At 43.4% G+C, this 19,582-nt stretch overlaps 1 protein-coding gene across 1 annotated transcript in view; it reads left to right on the top strand.

The window, feature by feature from the left end:
* Positions 1-19,582, top strand: part of btbd17a (BTB (POZ) domain containing 17a) — a 30,396-nt gene extending 10,814 nt beyond the window's left edge. Inside the window, exons 4-6 of the mRNA XM_029640101.2 lie at positions 14,485-14,643; positions 15,000-15,159; positions 18,007-19,582. Of these exons, the coding sequence (XP_029495961.1) occupies positions 14,485-14,643; positions 15,000-15,159; positions 18,007-18,762 (1,075 nt within the window). The 3' untranslated portion in view covers positions 18,763-19,582. The remainder of the gene's footprint in view (positions 1-14,484; positions 14,644-14,999; positions 15,160-18,006) is intronic.

Below are 19,582 nucleotides of genomic sequence, written 5' to 3'. Positions count from 1 at the left end.
CATACACTCTCTCTTTAGACCAGCAGCTGCAGGATTGCAACTTCTGTTGGTGTATCATCTGCTTCACGTTCATTGAGTGTACAATAATATACATATTCAGTCACTCCAAGCCTGAGAGAATCCAAGCTTGCTGCTTCTCGTATGGGACTGTGTAGAATCCGCTGCAAAGCTGCAACCTGCGCTCCTCCGTCAACTTTACACAATAAATTATGCAAGTAACATTATAGCCACACACTCGCCCTTATGCAGGAATCAGTGTAATGTTACCGATAGCCATGAATCATCAGGTGGATAGATAGATGTAAATGATACGTTCTCCGGACTAATCTAGCAACCACTTTCTTAATGTATTGCCTATTAACTGATATGTTTCGCTGCAGCTAGTTAAACAGAACTAAATAACGTCGTTAGCCAGCTAGCAAGGTTGATATATGGTTATTCCACATACCTCCTTTGGACAAGTTTTCCCATTTTTTTTGCCCCTTATGATTAATATAGGATTTCCCCGAAGGCCTCAATGTCTTTCATTGCCTGTCCTTTCATTCCTTTAGTTTGGAAATGAAAGTGCTTGTCCGTCCATTCTTAGTTGTGGACATAAAAGTTTTTTTTCGCGTGAGCCTATTTTGATACATACAATACAGTAATTAGCGCATGAAACTCTTGGGAAACCACTTAATTTAATAGAGCTGAAACAAATAATAAAGTTTGAACGTCATTTAAAAAAAAACACACATATACAGTTGTTCGTCACAAGGGCAAGATTGTAGTCAGTATATTTGTTGTGGTCAGAAGTTATGGTCAGTAGACTAGTCAGAAGTTGTGTGGTTATGGTTAGTAGTTGCGGTCAGTGTCTGTATGGTTCAGTTGCTAGGCAACAGTAGCCTTGCCAACACTTCTCCCTTATACTGTAGCTAATACATTTTTATTTTACCTTTATTTAACTAGGCAAGTCAGTTAAGAACAAATTCTTATTTTCAATGACGGCCTAGGAACCACTGGTTAGCTGCCTGGTCAGGGGCAGAACGACAGATTTGTACCTTCCGGTTACTAGTCCAACGCTCTAACCACTAGGCTACCCTACCGCCCATGCTAAAATGCAGTTTGTTTGTGCTAAAACTAAATAAATACTGCACATAGACCCACAAAACTTATTTGCTAGATTCGTGACAGTGTTTATAGACAAAGCAAGAAAAGTGAACTTCAACGCGATGTAGTTTATTGGAATTTGGAGATGTTATTGGTAAATAATTCATCTGTTAGCTTCTGACATGACTTGCTGCATCTAGAAAGAGAGCAGTTGATGGGTAAAAAAAGCTATATCTACAGATTGATACAAGCTATTCCTAATATTTCTTCTGTTTTGAAAATCGGATAAGTAGATGAACATTTTATATTTTATATGTTTTGTCTGACTTGCTGGGGGAGTGGTCATAGCGGCAGTTGTTTGGAAAAAGAGTGGTAAAATGCAGTTACTAAAACAGCTGTACCGTTAGTTCCGTAGTGAATATTTTTGTTCCGTAAACAGATATGAATAGCAGAGAAGTAGACGAATATGTCCTACCCTCTAACTTTTTGTCTAACTTGTTGGGGCAGTGGTCAAAGTGGCAGCTATCTGCAAAAGAAAATCAGAAAATGTTGTTGATGTGGTTACTAAATCAGCTGTAATTTTTTTATCAAATCAAATTCATTTATATAACCCTTCGTACATCAGCTGATTCTCAAAGTGCTGTACAGAAACCCAGCCTAAAACCCCAAACAGCAAGCAATGCAGGTGTAGAAGCACGGTGGCTAGGAAAAACTCCCTAGAAAGGCCAAAACCTAGGAAGAAACCTAGAGAGGAACCAGGCTATGTGGGGTGGCCAGTCCGGCTCTGGCCAGTCTGGCTGTGCCGGGTGGAGATTGTAACAGAACATGGCCAAGATGTTCAAATGTTCATAAATGACCAGCATGGTCAAATAATAATAATCACAGGCAGAACAGTTGAAACTGGAGCAGCAGCACGGCCAGGTGGACTGGGGACAGCAAGGAGTCCCCAGGATCATGTCAGGTAGTCCTGAGGCTCAGGTCCTCCGAGAGAGAGAAAGAAAGAGAATTAGAGAGAGCATACTTACATTCACACAGGACACCGGATAGGACAGGAGAAGTACTCCAGATATAACAAACCGACCCTAGCCCACCGACACATAAACTACTGCAGCATAAATACTGGAGGCTGAGACAGGAGGGGTCAGGAGACACTGTGGCTCCATCCGAGGACACCCCCGGACAGGGCCAAACAGGAAGGATATAACCCCACCCACTTTGCCAAAGCACAGCCCCCACACCACCCTCCTAGGGACGGTATGAAAGAGCCCTAGTAAGCCAGTGACTCCCTGTAATAGGGTTAGAGGCAGAGAATCGCAGTGGAAAGAGGGGAACCGGCCAGGCAGACAGCAAGGGCGGTTCGTTGCTCCAGAGCCTTTCCGTACACCTTCACACTCCTGGGCCAGACTACACTCAATCATATGACCCACTGAAGAGATGAGTCTTCAGTAAAGACTTAAAGGTTGAGACCGAGTTTGCGTCTCTCGCATGGGTAGGCAGACCATTCCATAAAATGGAGCTCTATAGGAGAAAGCCCTGCCTCCAGCTGTTTGCTTAGAAATTCTAGGGACAATTAGGAGGCTTGTGACCGTAACGTACGTGTATAATCATTTTTGGGGTTCAAAACCCATATTTGAGTAACAGAGAAGTAGATCAAGATGTAAACGCTTTAACTTCTTCCCTAAGTTGTTGCAACATGGTCAAAGTAGCTGATTTGTGTCAAAAGTTGCATTATTGCATTTACAGTGAATGGAAGATGGAAGTGATGATGTCACGATGGGGCTTTTTAGAATCTTGAGGAAATCCCAAACAAGGAAATGGAGGACAAAAAAGGACAAAAAGTGTAATATTTTAAAAAGCATAAAAGTGATCAAAAGTTATAAAGAAGCAACTCAAGTGCGATTGAAGCTGGGGATTTGCTTTGCAAGCCCCACAATGATTCATTTGATTTATAAAGCACATTTCTCACATCAAAGGCGCTAAAATGAGGGAGAGCATTGAGTGTGCTGCCTTCTAAGTTTGGGTGAAAAGGGAGACACTCGCATGTGCGCACACACACACACACACACACATATATATATATATATATATATACACACAGTGTGTGTTGCCATATCAGGTTCTTCAGTTGAGGGAGACTAGAGGAAGTAGCCTGGTTAACCATGTGGACCGCTGCCCTCCCCACTAGAGGAAGTAGGTAATAAGTCAGAGGGAATTATATAATGAGGAATTCCCCTCCTGACAAGCATTACACACCAAGGTTTAGGGTTGATTGAAAAAAATTGGAGGAGAGGGAGTTTTACTGTATATGTCACAACTGCTTTATATACAGTATTTATGAAAGTGTACAACAGTTCTGTATTTTCATATAGCTTGTGTGACATCTTGTGGGTGTACTAAGTAACTGCAGCCTCTTGACTAATTCAGCATGGTTGGTTGGTGTGAGAATACAGTATATCAATGAGTAGTAAAACCTAATGGTCTATGGAGGAGTCAGCACATCAATCACACCTGCATTTTGGAGCTGCCATACTCAAGAATGCAAAAAAGAGACCAAATTTGTACATGGCATTATTAACTCAATGATTATTTATATTTTTACATTCTCAAACTGATATGTGACACGTATTAATAATACCAAAATAACATGCAAAACAAGGAAAAATTATATATTTAAATAATAAACAGTACAAGTCAAAAGTTTGGGCACACATAGTCGTTCAAGTGTTTTTGTCTATTTTTACTATTTTCTACATTGTAGAATAATAGTGAAGACATCACAACTATGAAATAACACATGGAATCATGTAGTAAGCAAAAAAAGTGTTAAATGAATCAAAATACATTTTATATTTGGGATTCTTCAAAGTAAACACCCTTTGCCTTGATGACAGCTTTGCACACACTTGGCATTCTCTCAACCAGCTTCACCTGGAATGCTTTTCCAACAGTCTTGAAGGAGTTCCCACATATGCTGAGTGCTTGTTGGATGCTTCACTCTGCGGTCCAACTCATCCCAAACCATCTCAATTGGGTTGAGGTCGGGTGATTGTGAAGGCCAGGTTATCTGATGCAGCTTTCCATCACTCTCCTTCTTGGTCAAATATCCCTTACACAGCCTGGAGATGTGTTGCGTCATTGTCTTGTTGAAAAACAAATGATAGTCCCACTAAGTGCAAACCAGATTTGATGGCGTATCGCTGCAGAATGCTGTGGTTGCCATTCTGGTTGAGTGTACCTTGAATTCTAAATAATGCGGAGATAATCCGTTCACCTACTCTGCGTTTCACAAAGACACAGCGTTTGAAACCAAAAATCTCAAATTTGGACTCATCAGACCAAAGGACAGATTTCCACTGGTCCAATGTCCATTGCTCGTGTTTCTTGGCCCAAGCAAGTCTATTCTTATTATTGGTGTCCTTTAGTAGGGATTTCTTTGCAGCAATTAGACCTTGAAGGCCTGATTCACACAATCTCCTCTGAACAGTTGATGTTGAGATATGTTTGTTACTTGAACAATGTGAAGCATTTATTTAGGCTGCCATTTCTGAGGCTGGTAACTAATGAACTTATCCTCTGCAGCAGAGGTTATATTGGGTCTTCCTTTCCTGTGGCAGTCCTCATGAGAGCCAGTTCCATCATAGCGCTTGATGGTTTTTGCAACTGCACTTGAAGAAACTTTCAAAGTTCTTCAAATTATCTGGATTGACTGATCTTCATGTCTTAAAGTAATGATGGACTGTCATGTCTCTTTGCTTATTTGAGCTGTTCTTGCCATAATATGGACTTGGTCGTTTTAGAAAATATGGCAATCTTCTGTATACCACCCCTACCATGTCACAACACAACTGATTGGCTCAAACGCATTAAGAGGAAAGAAATTCCACAAATTAACTTTTAAAAGGCTCGCCTGTTAATTGAAATTCTTTCCATGTGACTACTTCTTGAAGTGTTAACTGAGTGGCACGGCGGTCTAAGGCACTGCATATCAGTGCTAGAGGCGTCTCTACAGACCCTGGTTCAATTCCAGACTCCAGAAGTATGCTTGGGGTCATTGTCCATTTGGAAGAGCCATTTGCGACCAATATTTAACTTCCTGATATGTTGCTTCAATATATCCACATAATTTTCCTGCCTCATGATGCCATCTATTTTGTGAATTGCACCAGTCCCTCCTGCAGCAAAGCACCCCCACAACATGATGCTGCCTGCCTCGTGCTTCACGGTTGGGATGGTGTTCTCGGCTTGAATGTTCTATTTTTGTTTCATCAGACCAGAGGACATTTCTCCAAAAAGTATGATCTTTGTCCCCATGTGCAGTTGCAAACTGTAGTCTGGCTTTTTTATGGTGGTTTTGGAACAGTGGCTTCTTCCTTGCTGAGCAGCCTTTGAAGTTAAGTTGATATAGGACTCGTTTTACTGTGGATATAGATACTTTTGTACCTGTTTCCTCCAGCATCTTCACAAGGTCCTTTGCTGTTGTTCTGGGATTGATTTGCACTTTTCGCACCAAAGTACGTTAATCTCTAGGAGACAGAACGCATCTCCTTCCTGAGAGATATGATGGCTGTGTGGTGCCATGGTGTTTATACTTGCTACTATTGTTTGTACAGATGAACGTGGTACCTTCAGACATTTGGAAATTGCTCCCAAGGATGAACCAGACTTGTGGAGATCTACAATTTCTTCTGAGGTCTTGGCTGATTTCTTTAGATTTTCCCATTTTTGTCAAGCAAAGAGGCACTGAGTTTTAAGGCAGGCCTTGAAGTACATCCACAGGTACACCTCCAATTAACTCAAATGATGTCAATTAGCCAGAAGCTTCTAAAGCCATGACATCATTTACTGCAAGCTGTAAAGGCACAGTCAACTTAGTGTATGTAAACTTCTGACCCACTGGAATTGTGATACAGTGAAATAATCTGTCTGTAAACAAGTGTTGGAAAAATGACTTGTGTCATGCACAAAGTAGATGTTCTAACCAACTTTCCAAAACTATAGTTTGCTAACAAGAAATTTGTGGAGTGGTTGAAAAACTAGTTTTAATGACTCCAACCTAAGTGTATGCAAACTTCCGACTTCAACTGTATAAAATATATTTTGATTTGTTTTACACTTTTTTGGTTACTACATGATTCCATGTGTTATTTCATAGTTGTGATGTTCACGTTATTATTCAACAATGTAGAACATTTGAAAAAAGAAAGAAAAACCCATTAATTAGTAGGTGTGTCCAATCTTTTGATAGGTTTTTAGCTAAACAGTTTAGGCTCAAAACCTTCCTTGAATGACCGGTCGCCACTGCTGCCAGGCCATTGCAGGATATCTTGGTTGACTCATTTTCCCCGGCTTTGTAAAGACTACAACCTGACAGGAGCCAAACTTCCTTGTTCCCACCCTCGAAGGCAGTCTTTTGGGACGGAACTAGTTTACAGGTGCAATGTTACTGTGATGTCACGATGTCACTGACTATCCTCAAAGATTGCTAAAGAATTATTATGAATCTGATGATTCCTCCTACCAAGAAGAGCTGGACGTCGAAATGTTAATGTAATGGCCATCGTCGGTGGAAGAAGGTGAGGACCAAGGTGCAGCGTGGTAAGTGTTCATGATTTTTAATATAATCAAAACTGAACACTAAACAAAATAACAACTAGGAAGAACGAACAAACTAAACAGTCCTGTCTAGTGAGGACACACAAAACTGAAAATAAACACCCACGAAACACAGGTGGAAAAAGGCTACCTAAGTATGATTCTCAATCAGAGACAACTAACGACACCTGCCTCTGATTGAGAACCATACCAGGCCAAACTCAAAAACCAACCTAGAAAACAAACATAGACTGCCCACCCCAACTCACGCCCTGACCATACTAAAACAAAGACAAAACAAAGGAACTAAGGTCAGAACGTGACAGTACCCACCCCCCAAAGGTGCGGACTCCGGCCGCAAAACCTAAACCTATCGGGGAGGGTCTGGGTGGGTGTCTGTCCGCGGTGGCGGCTCTTGCGCAGGACGTGGACCCCACTCCACCATAGTCCTTCTCCGCCTCTCTACCCGCCTCCGTGGCCTCTTTAACACTGCGCCCCTCGCCGCCGACCTCGGACTGGAGACCCAAGCCACGGGTCCCGAATGGACGAGAGATTCCGGCAGCACCGGACGGATGGGAGATTCCGGCAGCACCAGACGGACGGGAGATTCCGGCAGCACCAGACGGATGGGAGATTCCGGCAGCACCGGACAGGCGGGAGATTCCGGCAGCACCGGACAGGCGGGAGACTCCGGCAGCTCCTGGCTTACTGACGGCTCTGGCAGCTCCTGGCTGACTGACGGCTCTGGCAGCTCCTGGCTGACTGACGGCTCTGGCAGCTCCTGGCTGACTGGCGGCTCTGGCAGCTCAGGACAGACTGGCGGCTCTGGCAGCTCAGGATAGACTGGCGGCTCTGGCAGCTCAGGACAAACTGGCGGCTCTGGCAGCTCAGGACAGACGGGAGACTCTGCCAGCTCAGGACAGACTGGTGGCTCTGGCAGCGCTGGGCAGGATGAAGGCTCTGGCAGTGCTGTACAGGTGGGAGCACCTGTAGGGAGGAGACGGAGAGACAGCCTGGAGCGGGGGCTGCCACCGGAGGGCTGGTGCGTGGAGGTGGCACCGGATAGACCGGACCGTGAAGGCACACTGGAGGTCTCGAGCACCGAGCCTGCCTAACCTTACCTGGTTGAATGCTCCCCGTAGCCAGGCCAATGCGGCAAGGTGGAATAGCCCGCACTGGGCTGTGCTGGCGAACCGGGGACACCATGCATAAAGCTGGTGCCATGTACCAGCTTTATGTATCTGGAGACCAGATGCGAAGAGCCGGCTTCATGGCACCTGGCTCGATGCCCAACCTAGCCCGTCCGATATGAGGTACTGCGGTGATAACGCACCGGGCTATGCCTGCGTACCGGGGACACCGTGCGCCTCACGGCATAACAAGGTGCCTGCCAGCTCCCTCTCTCTCCACGGTAAGCACGGTGAGTTAGCGCAGGTCTCCTACCTGACTTCGCCACACTCCCCGTGTGCCACCCCCCAATACATTTTTGGGGCTGCCTCTCGGGCTTCCAGCCGCGCTGCCGTGCTAACTCCATTCGCCGGTATCCCTCCTCACACTGTTCCAGAGAATCCCAGGCGGGCTCCGGCACTCTCCCTGGATCGACCGACCACCTGTCTATCTCGTCCCAAGTTGTGATATAGTCCAGATCTCGCTGCTGACTGATACCACGCTGCTTGGTCCTTAGTTGGTGGGTGTTTCTGTAACGGCCGTCGTCGGTGGAAGAAGGTGAGGACCAAGGTGCAGCGTGGTAAGTGTTCATGATTTTTAATATAATCAAAACTGAACACTAAACAAAATAACAACTAGGAAGAACGAACAAACAAAACAGTCCTGTCTAGTGATGACACATAAAAACAGAAAATAAACACCCACGAAACACAGGTGTAAAAAGGCTACCTAAGTATGATTCTCAATCAGAGACAACTAACAACACCTACCTCTGATTGAGAACCATACCAGGCCAAACTCAAAAACCAACCTAGAAAAACAAACATAGACTGCCCACCCCAACTCACGCCCTATCCTGACCATACTAAAACAAAGACAAAACAAAGGAACTAAGGTCAGAACGTGACAGTTAAATGTTCTTTTTAAATAGGAAGATACAGCCCTATTTATTTCTAATCAAATCAAAGTTTATTTGTCACGTGTGCCGAATACAACAAGTGTAGACGTTACAGTGAAATGCTTACTTACAAGCCCTAACCAACTGTGCAATTTTTAAGAGAAAATAGGTATTAGGTAAACAATAGATAAGTAAAGAAATAAAAAAAACTGTAAAATTACAGTGAAAATAACAGTAGCGAGGCTATATACAGGTGGTAATGGTACAGAGTCAATGTGCTGGGGAACCGGTTACTCAGGCTCAGTGCAAATAGTCCGGATATCCATTTGATTACCTGGTCAGAGCAAATTAACTGTCTTGAATACAAGCAATGTTTACTTATTTCCTATAGTGACACACAAATGGACTGTTTTATTAAAACATGTTGACTATATTTAGCTACTTGTCAGTACACTTGTAAAAAAATAAATAATAGAAAACACCATTATATACAGTGCATTCGAAAAGTATACTTTTTCCACATTTTATTACGTTAAAATTAAAACATTTTACTCATCAATCTACACACTCTACACCATAATGACAAATCGAAAACAGGTTTCTAGAAATGTTTGCAAATTTCTAAGTAATAAAAACTAAAATACCTTGTTTACATAAGTATTCAGACCCTTTGCTATGAGACTCGAAATTGAGCTCAGGTGCCTCCTGTTCCCATTGATCATCCTTGAAAAGGTTCGACAACTTGATTGGAGTCCACCTTAAAACATTTCTGCAGCATTGAAGGTCCCCAAGAACATAGTGGCTGTTACGTCCATCGTCGGAATGAGACCAAAGCGCAGTGTGGAAAGTGTACATCTTCTTTATTTAAAATAAACACTAAAAAACAACAAAAGATAAACGAACATAAAGTTCTGCAGGGCTATACAGCTACTGTGCAAAAACAAGATCCCACAAACTTAGGTGGAAAATGGGGGGATGGAAGAACCTTCCAGAAGGACAACCTTCTCTGCAGCACTCAATCAATCAGGCCTTTATGGTGGAGTGGCCAGACGGAAGCCACTCTTTAGTAAAAGGCACATGACAGCCCACTTGGAGATTTCCAAAAGTCACCCAAAGGACTTTCAGACCCTGAGAAACAAGATTCTCTGGTCTGATTAAACTAAAGTTGAACCCTTTGGCCTGAATGCCAAGCGTCACGTCTGGAGGAAACCTGGCACCATCCCTACGGTGAAGCATGGTGGTGGCAGCATCATGCTGTGGGGATGTTTCTCAGAGGCAGGGACTGCGAGACTAGTCAGGATCGAGGGAAAGATGAACGAAGCAGAGTACAGAAAGATAATTGGTGAAAACCTACTCCAGAGTGCACAGGACCTTAGAAGGGGGGGGTCATCTTCCAACAGGACAATGACCCTAAACACACAGCTAAGACAATGCAGGAGTGGCTTTGGAACAAGTCTCTGAATGTCTTTGAGTGAACCCGATCGAACATCTCTGGAGAGACCTGAAAATAGCTGTGCAGCAACGCTCCCCATCCATCCTGACAGAGCTTGAGAGGATCTGCAAAGAAGAATGGAGAAACTCCCCAAATACAGGTATGCCAAGCTTGTAGCATCATAACGAAGAAGACTTGAGGCTATAAACGCTGCCAAAGGTGCTTCAACAAAGTACTGAGTAAATGGTCTGAATACTTATGTAAATGTAATATTTCCGTATAAAAAATATAATAATTTCCCCAAATTTCTAAAAAACTGTTTTTGCTTTGTCATAATGGGGTATTGTGTGTAGATTGATGAGAGAGGGGGGGGGGGAACGATTTAATACATTTATAAGACTGTAACCTAACAAAATGTGGATAAAAGTCACAGGATTTGAATACTTTCCAAATGCACTGTAGATATGTACAACAGCTAGCAATATCTATACCACAACGCAGTTTTGAGCATACTAGGCATTCTCCAGCAGAGCTGCAGAGCTGAATTTAATGTTAATTTCTCTACCATAACCTGCCTCCAACCACGCCAGCCCAGTACCTCCACATCCAACTTCTTCACCTAAGGGATCATCTGAGAACAGCCACCCAGACAGCTGATGAAACTGTGGGTTTGCACAACGAAGAATTTCTGCACAAACGGTCAGAAACCGTCTCAGGGAAGCTCATCTGTGTGCTCGTCGTCCTCAATAGGGTCTTGACCTGACTGCAGTTCAGTGTCATAACCGACTTCAGTGGCAAATGCTCACCTTCGATTGCCACTGGCACGTTGGAGAAACGTGCTCATCTGTACCAGGTAGATGACTGACAGCGTGTATAGCGTCATGGGGGCAAGAGGTTTGCTGATGTCAACGTTGTAAACAGTGCCCAATGGAGGCAGAGGGGTTATGGTATTGGTAGGCATAAGCTACGGACAATTAACACAAATGCTTCTTATCGATTGCAATTTGAATGCACAGAGATACCGTGAAGAGAACCTGAGGCCCATTGTCATGCCATTCATCCACCGCCATCACCTCATGTTTCAGCATGATAATGCACAGCCCCATGTCCCAAGGATCTGTACACAATTCCTTGAAGCTGAAAATGCCCCAGTTCTTCCATGCCTGCATACTCAACAGACATGTCACTCATTGAGCATGTTTAGGATGCTGTGGATCAACAGCGTGTTCCAGGTTCTGCCAATATCCAACAACTTCGCACCGACATTGTAGAGGACTGGGACAACATGCAACAGGCCACAATCAACAGCCTGATCAACTCTATGCAAAGGAGATGTTTGCGCTGCATGAGGCAAATGGTGATCACACCAGATACTGACTGGTTTTCTGATCCACACCCCTACCTCTTTTTACAGTATCCGTGACCAACAAATGCATATCTGTATTCCCAGTCATGTGAAATCCATAGATTATGAATTTATTTCAATTGACTGAAATCTTAGAAATTGTTGCATGTTTCATTTATATTTTTGTTCAGTGGATATTATACTATAACGTCAGTCTAACCGAATATGGATGTTATGTTGGTTGAATGTTCCAGGCAGGTTCCAGAATGTTCTTCAACTGGTGAACCTCTTCTTGTGTTCGGTAATTGCAGCTGGTTTAGCCGGCTTTGGCGCTGTGGCGATGTTGGCAGGGATGTTGCGTTTCGGGGGCTGTGACTCTGGCTCCTTGTAGACAACCGCCTGGTCCTTTCTGCACTCCACAGCCAGGTGGACAAGCCTGTTGTCCACATTCTTCACCATCTTCTGCTTCAACCACTTGCAAAATATTTGTTTGTACTGCAAGTCTCCTGGAAAGTCATGAAGACTGATCATGAGGATACAATAAACCATGTTAGTCTGTAAACAAAAAAGGGCACAGTAGACTGGTATGCGTTTTGTTACACTCAATGAGTCAATGATGGAGCATTGAGATCGGCTTTTAGCAAAGATGTGAAAAGTTTGAGGGGGGCCTGACTTGTAGAGTCTAGTTGTGTATTATTGTATATGAGCACCTACAGTTGTGCTGTTGAGTAGACAAGCACTGCCAACAATATAGTGAAAAGGCTAGAAGAGTATACTAACAACCCCTCTCCCCCATGCCAACGAACTGACTGCAAAGGTGTGAAAAGGTTGAGAAATACTTGTCTGGTAGAGAGTTTAGTGTATTGGTGATTTTTTTCTTCTTTGTGTCAATAGATCATGCATATTAACCTTCACACACAATACCCACCACCCAACAGACACCATTCAGTCGCCCACACCATCCCCTCCTTACTAATACCTAATTTTCTCAAATGTAGACTTCGCCTGAACAATCAACTAAGCCTCCATAATACAGAGAAAACTACAGTAGAAGTTGTAGCCTACTTGTAAACACAGCAACTATGACAACAAGACACGGACCATGTTTACGTCTAGCTCCAGTATATTTATTTGCTCATCATGGAGTCATTGAAAGATTTAGTAGATTTTAGTAAGATTTTATAAGGTGACACACTATTTCCTGGTGCTGAGCTTGATGTTGAGGCCGCTGCAGATATTGATGGGATCAGACTCTAAATATAACACATATACTCACATTAGCCTCTACAGTAGTTATTTAACAAGCTAGCGCTTAGTTAACGTAACCTAACGAAGCTAATGTTAGCTTGCAAAGTTACAATTCACATCGCCAGATAGCAGCTTGCTAATTACATTGATATGCTTCGGAATGTCTAGCCAGCGTATTATGAAAGCTAGCTAGATAGATTTTAGTTTAGATAAATAAACAAATGTAGTTCGCTAGCTATGACGTGACAATGAGTTGAGACTTCAGTTCCTTTTCAAAATCCTCTGGCTGAAAGTGCTGGCTTCAAACACAAGTAAAACTTTACATGAATGTTAGATGATCAAAGACTGTGTATGTTACCTGTGTGTGTGTGTTACAGGTACTGTTTCAGTTGTCAGTTCAGTTATGATATAGACAGCATCAAGTGCAATCGTAAACAGTATTTATCCCTAACCAAGTTTCTTCTGAGAGACTGACCTCTGACCCCCTGCTCTTCTTGCTCTCTATCCTTCTCTGCTAGTATTATGGAAGGATTTTCCTGTGTATCCCTATCGTTGTTTTCCTCTCCTTGGTTTTAACATAATATACTGAACAAAAATTTCAACTGGAAGAACTTGTCCCGATTGGTATTTTTAAATCATTGATGAATGATTGAGACTGATTCCCTGACCTGTCAATGTTTTTAATTTGCTGTTTTTGATTTTGTTATACTCTTGTGAATTTTATGGTTTTTACTAGATTACTTGTAGTTTTTCAGGTTGTTTGTCTGTAATTTTTGTAATGACTTGGTGCTGCCTATTTTGGCCAGGACGCTCTTGAAAAAGAGATTTTAAATCTAAATGAGCCCTTCCTGGTTAAATAAAGGTTAAATAAAAAAATAAAAAACGCAACATGCAATAATTTCAACAGATTTACTAAGTTACACTTCATATATAAAGGAAATCAGTCAATTGAAATACATTCATTAGGCCCTAATCTGTTCATTTCAAATGACTGGGCAGGGTCGCAGCCATGGATGGGCCTGGGAGGGTATAGGCCCACTCACTCAGAATTTGTTTTTCCTCACAAAAGGGCTTTATTAGAGACAGAAATACTCATCAGTTTCATTAGCTGTCCGGGTGGCTGGTCTCCGGATGTGGAGGTCCTGGGCTCGTGTGGTTAAACGTGATTTGCTGTTCTGAGGCCAGTTGGACATACTGCCAAATTCTCTACAACGACGTTGCAGACGGCTTATGGTAGAGAAATTAACATTGCATTCTTTGGCAACAGCTCTGGTGGACATTGCTACAATCAACATGCCAAATGCACGCTCCCTAAAAACTTGAGACATCTGTGACATTGTGTTGTGTGACAAAACGGCACATTTTAGAGTAGCCTTTTATTGTCCCCAGAATAAAGTGCAGCTGTGTAATGATAATGCTGTTTAATCAGCTTCTTGATATGCCACACCTGTCAGGTGGATGGGTTATCTTGGCAAAGGAGAAATGCTCACTAACAGGGATGTAAACAAATGGGTGCAGAGCATTTGAGAGAAATAAGCTTTTTGTGCGTATGGAACATTTCTGGGATCTTTTATTTCAACTCATGAAACATGAGACCAACACTTTACATGTTGTGTTTACATTTTTGTTCAGTATACAGTATATTTGTTGTTCCATTGTCCAACTAAGAGTTGTTGAATATCTATTAATCTCCCCCTTCTCACTCTCTCTATCCAGGTACCTGTATTGTGGAGAGATCTCCCTGTGTCTGGAGCAGGCCACCTCTCTACACAAGCTGGCCACTAAGTACCGCGTCCAGGGCCTTCAGCAGGGGGTCACCCAGTACATGACCCAGAACCTGGCCAGCAACTCCCCTTCTGGACACGTGGTGGAATGGTACTGTACCGTTTATTTATTTAATGTTTATTTAACCAGGTCCCATTATTTAACCAAGTCCCATTGGGGTCAGAAGACGTCTTTCACAAGGGAGACCTGTATTTTCATTATGACATCCATACATTAGTCTTTACAATAAAGATTGCATTTATTAACAACTAGTTCAACTTGTAAAACATATACTTGACTTAAATAATTGTTTTCACTATTCCAGGTACAAGTACGTAAATGCATCAGTTGGTAACATGAAAGCATGGACTGGACTATTTGTTGACACCATTGCAGGTACTATTACCTAAGTGCATCGGTTGATATCATGGAAACATGGTCTGGACTTTTTGTTGACAACATTGCAGGTACCAGTACGCCCTGCAGACTGGAGACGTGGCCCTGCGGGACAGCTGTCTGCAGTATCTGTCCTGGAACCTGTCCTCTGTGCTGCAGAGTGGGGAGTGGACGCATGTCAGCAACGACCTGCTCATGACCCTGCTGCAGCGCTCAGACCTCATCCTGCAGGTACGCCTTGATCTCAGATCTGTTTGAGAGTCATTCCTCACAAAACTCAGACAAGAACAAATACCATCATTTGGGCGATTTTCACGAAATGTAATCCATTGAATAGTCCTTTCTTAACGCATACTTGAAAAATAATTAATGAAAATCTGCATATTTATGACATTTTGGCCTTTCATCTGTAGATGATACAAAGCAAAAATTACTGTCATATGAATCTTTACTGCTTGCTCTGTTATGACCAGGGGCCGTAATAGCAAAACGGGGTCGCATTTTCAAAATGCAGGCCAAGAAAAAATCTGTGTTTTAACCATTGAGTCAACAGTGTTATTTTTCTTCAATAGAGTGATCAGGGATGTGCAACTATAGTTTCCCTTCACACAAAATACATTAGTGCAACACATTCGGCAGAAAATAGCTTCATTTTCATCAAATGACAACATAAGTGCAAAGCTAAATTAGCTTATGTAGTGGGCAGTCATTTTTTACATGTGCATATAAAGTTTATATTATATTATAAATATCTCACATCACACGACTCGTAATAAGAATAAGCAATTAACCTATTAAAATGTTTATCTGACTCCATAAAAAATAATGAAAATATATCTGCAAGCTTTAGGCAATGAGTTGAGGCAAAGAATTGGTCTTGAGAATGGTCTACAGTACATTCAAATCAAATCAAATCAAATTTATTTATATAGCCCTTCGTACATCAGCTGATATCTCAAAGTGCTGTACAGAAACCCAGCCTAAAACCCCAAACAGCAAGCAATGCAGGTGTAGAAGCACGGTGGCTAGGAAAAACTCCCTAGAAAGGCCAAAACCTAGGAAGAAACCTAGAGAGGAACCAGGCTATGTGGGGTGGCCAGTCCTCTTCTGGCTGTGCCGGGTGGAGATTATAACAGAACATGGCCAAGATGTTCAAATGTTCATAAATGACCAGCATGGTCGAATAATAATAAGGCAGAACAGTTGAAACTGGAGCAGCAGCATGGCCAGGTGGACTGGGGACAGCAAGGAGTCATCATGTCAGGTAGTCCTGGGGCATGGTCCTAGGGCTCAGGTCAGTTGAAACTGGAACAGCAGCATGGCCAGGTGGACTGGGGACAGCAAGGAGTCATCATGTCAGGTAGTCCTGGGGCATGGTCCTAGGGCTCAGGTCCTCCGAGAGAGAGAAAGAAAGAAAGAGAGAAGGAGAGAATTAGAGAACGCACTCTTAGATTCACACAGGACACCGAATAGGACAGGAGAAGTACTCCAGATATAACAAACTGACCCCAGCCCCCCGACACATAAACTACTGCAGCATAAATACTGGAGGCTGAGACAGGAGGGGTCAGGAGACACTGTGGCCCCATCCGAGGACACCCCCGGACAGGGCCAAACAGGAAGGATATAACCCCACCCACTTTGCCAAAGCACAGCCCCCACACCACTAGAGGGATATCTTCAACCACCAACTTACCATCCTGAGACAAGGCTGAGTATAGCCCATTCAGAATGTATTCAGACCCCTTGACTTTTTCCGCATTTTGTTACGTTACAGCCTTATTCTAAAATGTATTAAATTGGTGTTTTCCTCATTAATCTACCCAATAATTACAAGAAAAAAAAGGTTTTTAGAAATGATGGCAAATTTATATAAAACAAATCTGAGATAAATAAGTATTCAGTACTTTGTTGAAGCACCTTTGGCAGTGATTACAGGCTCAAGTCTTCTTGAGTATGATGCTACAAGCTTGGCACACCTGTATTTGGGCAGTTTCTCCCATTCTTCTCTGCAGATCCTCTGAAGCACTGTCAGGTTGGATGGGGAGTGCAGCTATTTTCAAGTCTCTCCAGAGATGTTCAATTGGGTTCAAGTCTGGGCTCTGGCTGGGACACTCAAGGACATTCAGAGACTTGTCCCAAAGAAACTCCTGCGTTGTCTTGGCTATGTGCTTAGGGTTCTTGTCCTGTTCTTTGCTCCGTTCAACTTTCTCTTAATCCTGACTAGACTCCTAGTCCCTGCTGCTGAAAAACATCCCCACAGCATGATGCTGCCCCCACCATGCTTCACCGTAGGGATGGTGGAAGGTTTCCTCCAGATGTGACGCTTGGCATTCAGGCCAAATAGGTCAATCTTTGTTTCATCTTGTTTCTCATGGTCTGAGAGTCTTTAGGTCCAAGTGGGCTGTCATGTGCCTTTTACTGAGGAGTGGTTTCCGTCTGGCCACTCTACCATAAAGGCCTGATTGGTGGAGTGCTGCAGAGATGGTTGTCCTTCTGGAAGATTCTCCCATCTCCACAGAGGAACTCTGGAGCTCTGTCAGAGTGACAATCAGGTTCTTGGTCACCTCCCTGACCAAGGCCCTTCTCCCCTGATTACTCAGTTTGGCCGGGTGGCCAGCTCTAGGAGGTTCCAAACTTCTTCCATTTAAGAATGATGGAGGCCACTGTGTTCTTGGGGACCTTCAATGCTTCAGACATTTTTTGGTACTCTTCCTCAGATCTGTTCCTCGAGACAATCCTGTCTCGGAGCTCTACGGACAATTCCTTCGACCTTATGGCTTGATTTTTGCTCTAACATGCACTGTAAACTGTGTGACCTTATATAGAGAGGTGTGTGACTTTCCAAATCGTGTCCAATCAATTGATTTTACCACAGGTGGACTCCAATCTAGTTGTAGAAACATATCAAGGATGAACAATGGAAACAGGATGCACCTGAGCTCAATTTTGAGTCTCATAGCAAAGGGTCTGAATACTTTCCGATTATATTTGTGTCTAATGTAATACTGTCTGCAAAATTAATTTCCCCGGCCTGTGGGAACAATAATGTTTTAAAAATGTGACTTTTAATTGCAGAGTGAAATGGAGCTCTTCACGGCACTGGAGGCCTGGATCAACCAGAACAAACCGGATGCTCTAACGGCCGAGAACGCTCTGAGAGCCGTCCGTTATGCCATGATGCCCCCTCTGGAGCTCTTTCGCCTGCAGACCCAGTCTCCTGTTCTGGCCCGCTACCAAGAGTCGGTCCGGGACCTCCTCTACCAGTCCTACCAGTTCCACTCCTCCTCCCCCCTCCACATGGCCAAGTACTTTGATGTGAACTGCAGTCTCTTCATGCCCAGGAACTACCTCTCCCCTGCCTGGGGGAGTCCTTGGGTCATTAACAACCCCATGAGGGACGACCGCAGCACCAGCTTCCAGACGCAGCTGGGCCCCAGCGGCCATGATGCCAACAAGAGGGTGACCTGGAACTCCCTGTTCTCGCCCCGTTGGTTGCCCCTCAGCATGAGGCCAATGTACTCCGAACAGGGTTCCACACAGCCGACACGTGTTGACGGAGGCCGCCTGCGCATCATTATTACTCCCGCTACGTCGAGTGCAGAGTTTGCCGGGGTGAGCTTCCAGAAGACGGTGGTGGTGATGACGAGGAAGCAGGGAAAGATGGTGGTGAGACATGTTTATAATTTCCACCAGAGCACCGAGGAGACTGGTGATTTCCTGGTGGAAGCCGATCTGCACCGTAAGACATCTGAGTACCTGGTCGATGGTTCCCTCCATCTACACATCGTGGTGAAGCCGCTCTACCAGACCCTCATAGCTACAAAGAAATGACCACCTCCACTCTTTCTATGCGTCCCAATTCTCTATCCTTCTGCTCTGAGTGTGCACTTGTTCACTTCCCTTCAGGTCACTTGTTCACTTCCCTTCAGGTCACTTGTTCACTTCCCTTCAGGTCACTTGTTCACTTCCCTTCAGGTCACTTGTTCACTTCCCTTCATGCATGTGGAGGAGTGCATGAGTGCACACTTTGGGAGAAATCCCTCTCCGTACATGCAGTGGTATGGTGGACACCATGTAAGCCAAGCACTGCCCTCTTAAAGCACCACACTCATATCGCATAATACGCAATGTCAAGGGAGAACCAACCCACCCCATCATGTCTGCAGTGTATGGGATACATGGATAGTAGACGATATCTGTTTGATAGCTTTTAGAAACATTTTGAACAGTATTTATTCAAGATCAATATGTCTTTCAAACTTAGCTATGTTTTAAATAATATTTCTCTTGGTGATATTATATGCCAGGCATTTACCTCCAAGGGGTCTTTGCCATTCATCACATCTGACATGGTCACCCTGTCCAGGTGCTTATAGCCATTCTGTTTCTCATGTAGCATACCAAGGCCTACAAACCAAAGTACTAGAAATTGATAGTGAAATGGATTGAATCCATATAGCCAGTTTGTATAATAAATAACACTAAGTTTATCAAAAACATTTTTAGATTAGATTAATTGTCACTTATTTTTATTAATAATAGTAAATATTAGTTATCTTAGAAATTTTAAAAAATCATACAAAGTTTGAGGAGCTTTTATTATTCTCATGTTGCTTGTGGTACCATCCAATAAAGCGAAGTTCTTCCAGGG

Source organism: Oncorhynchus nerka, linkage group LG28 (genome assembly GCF_034236695.1).
Source record: "Oncorhynchus nerka isolate Pitt River linkage group LG28, Oner_Uvic_2.0, whole genome shotgun sequence".
NCBI lineage: Eukaryota > Metazoa > Chordata > Actinopteri > Salmoniformes > Salmonidae > Oncorhynchus > Oncorhynchus nerka.
This window is presented reverse-complemented; position numbering and strand designations above follow the sequence as displayed.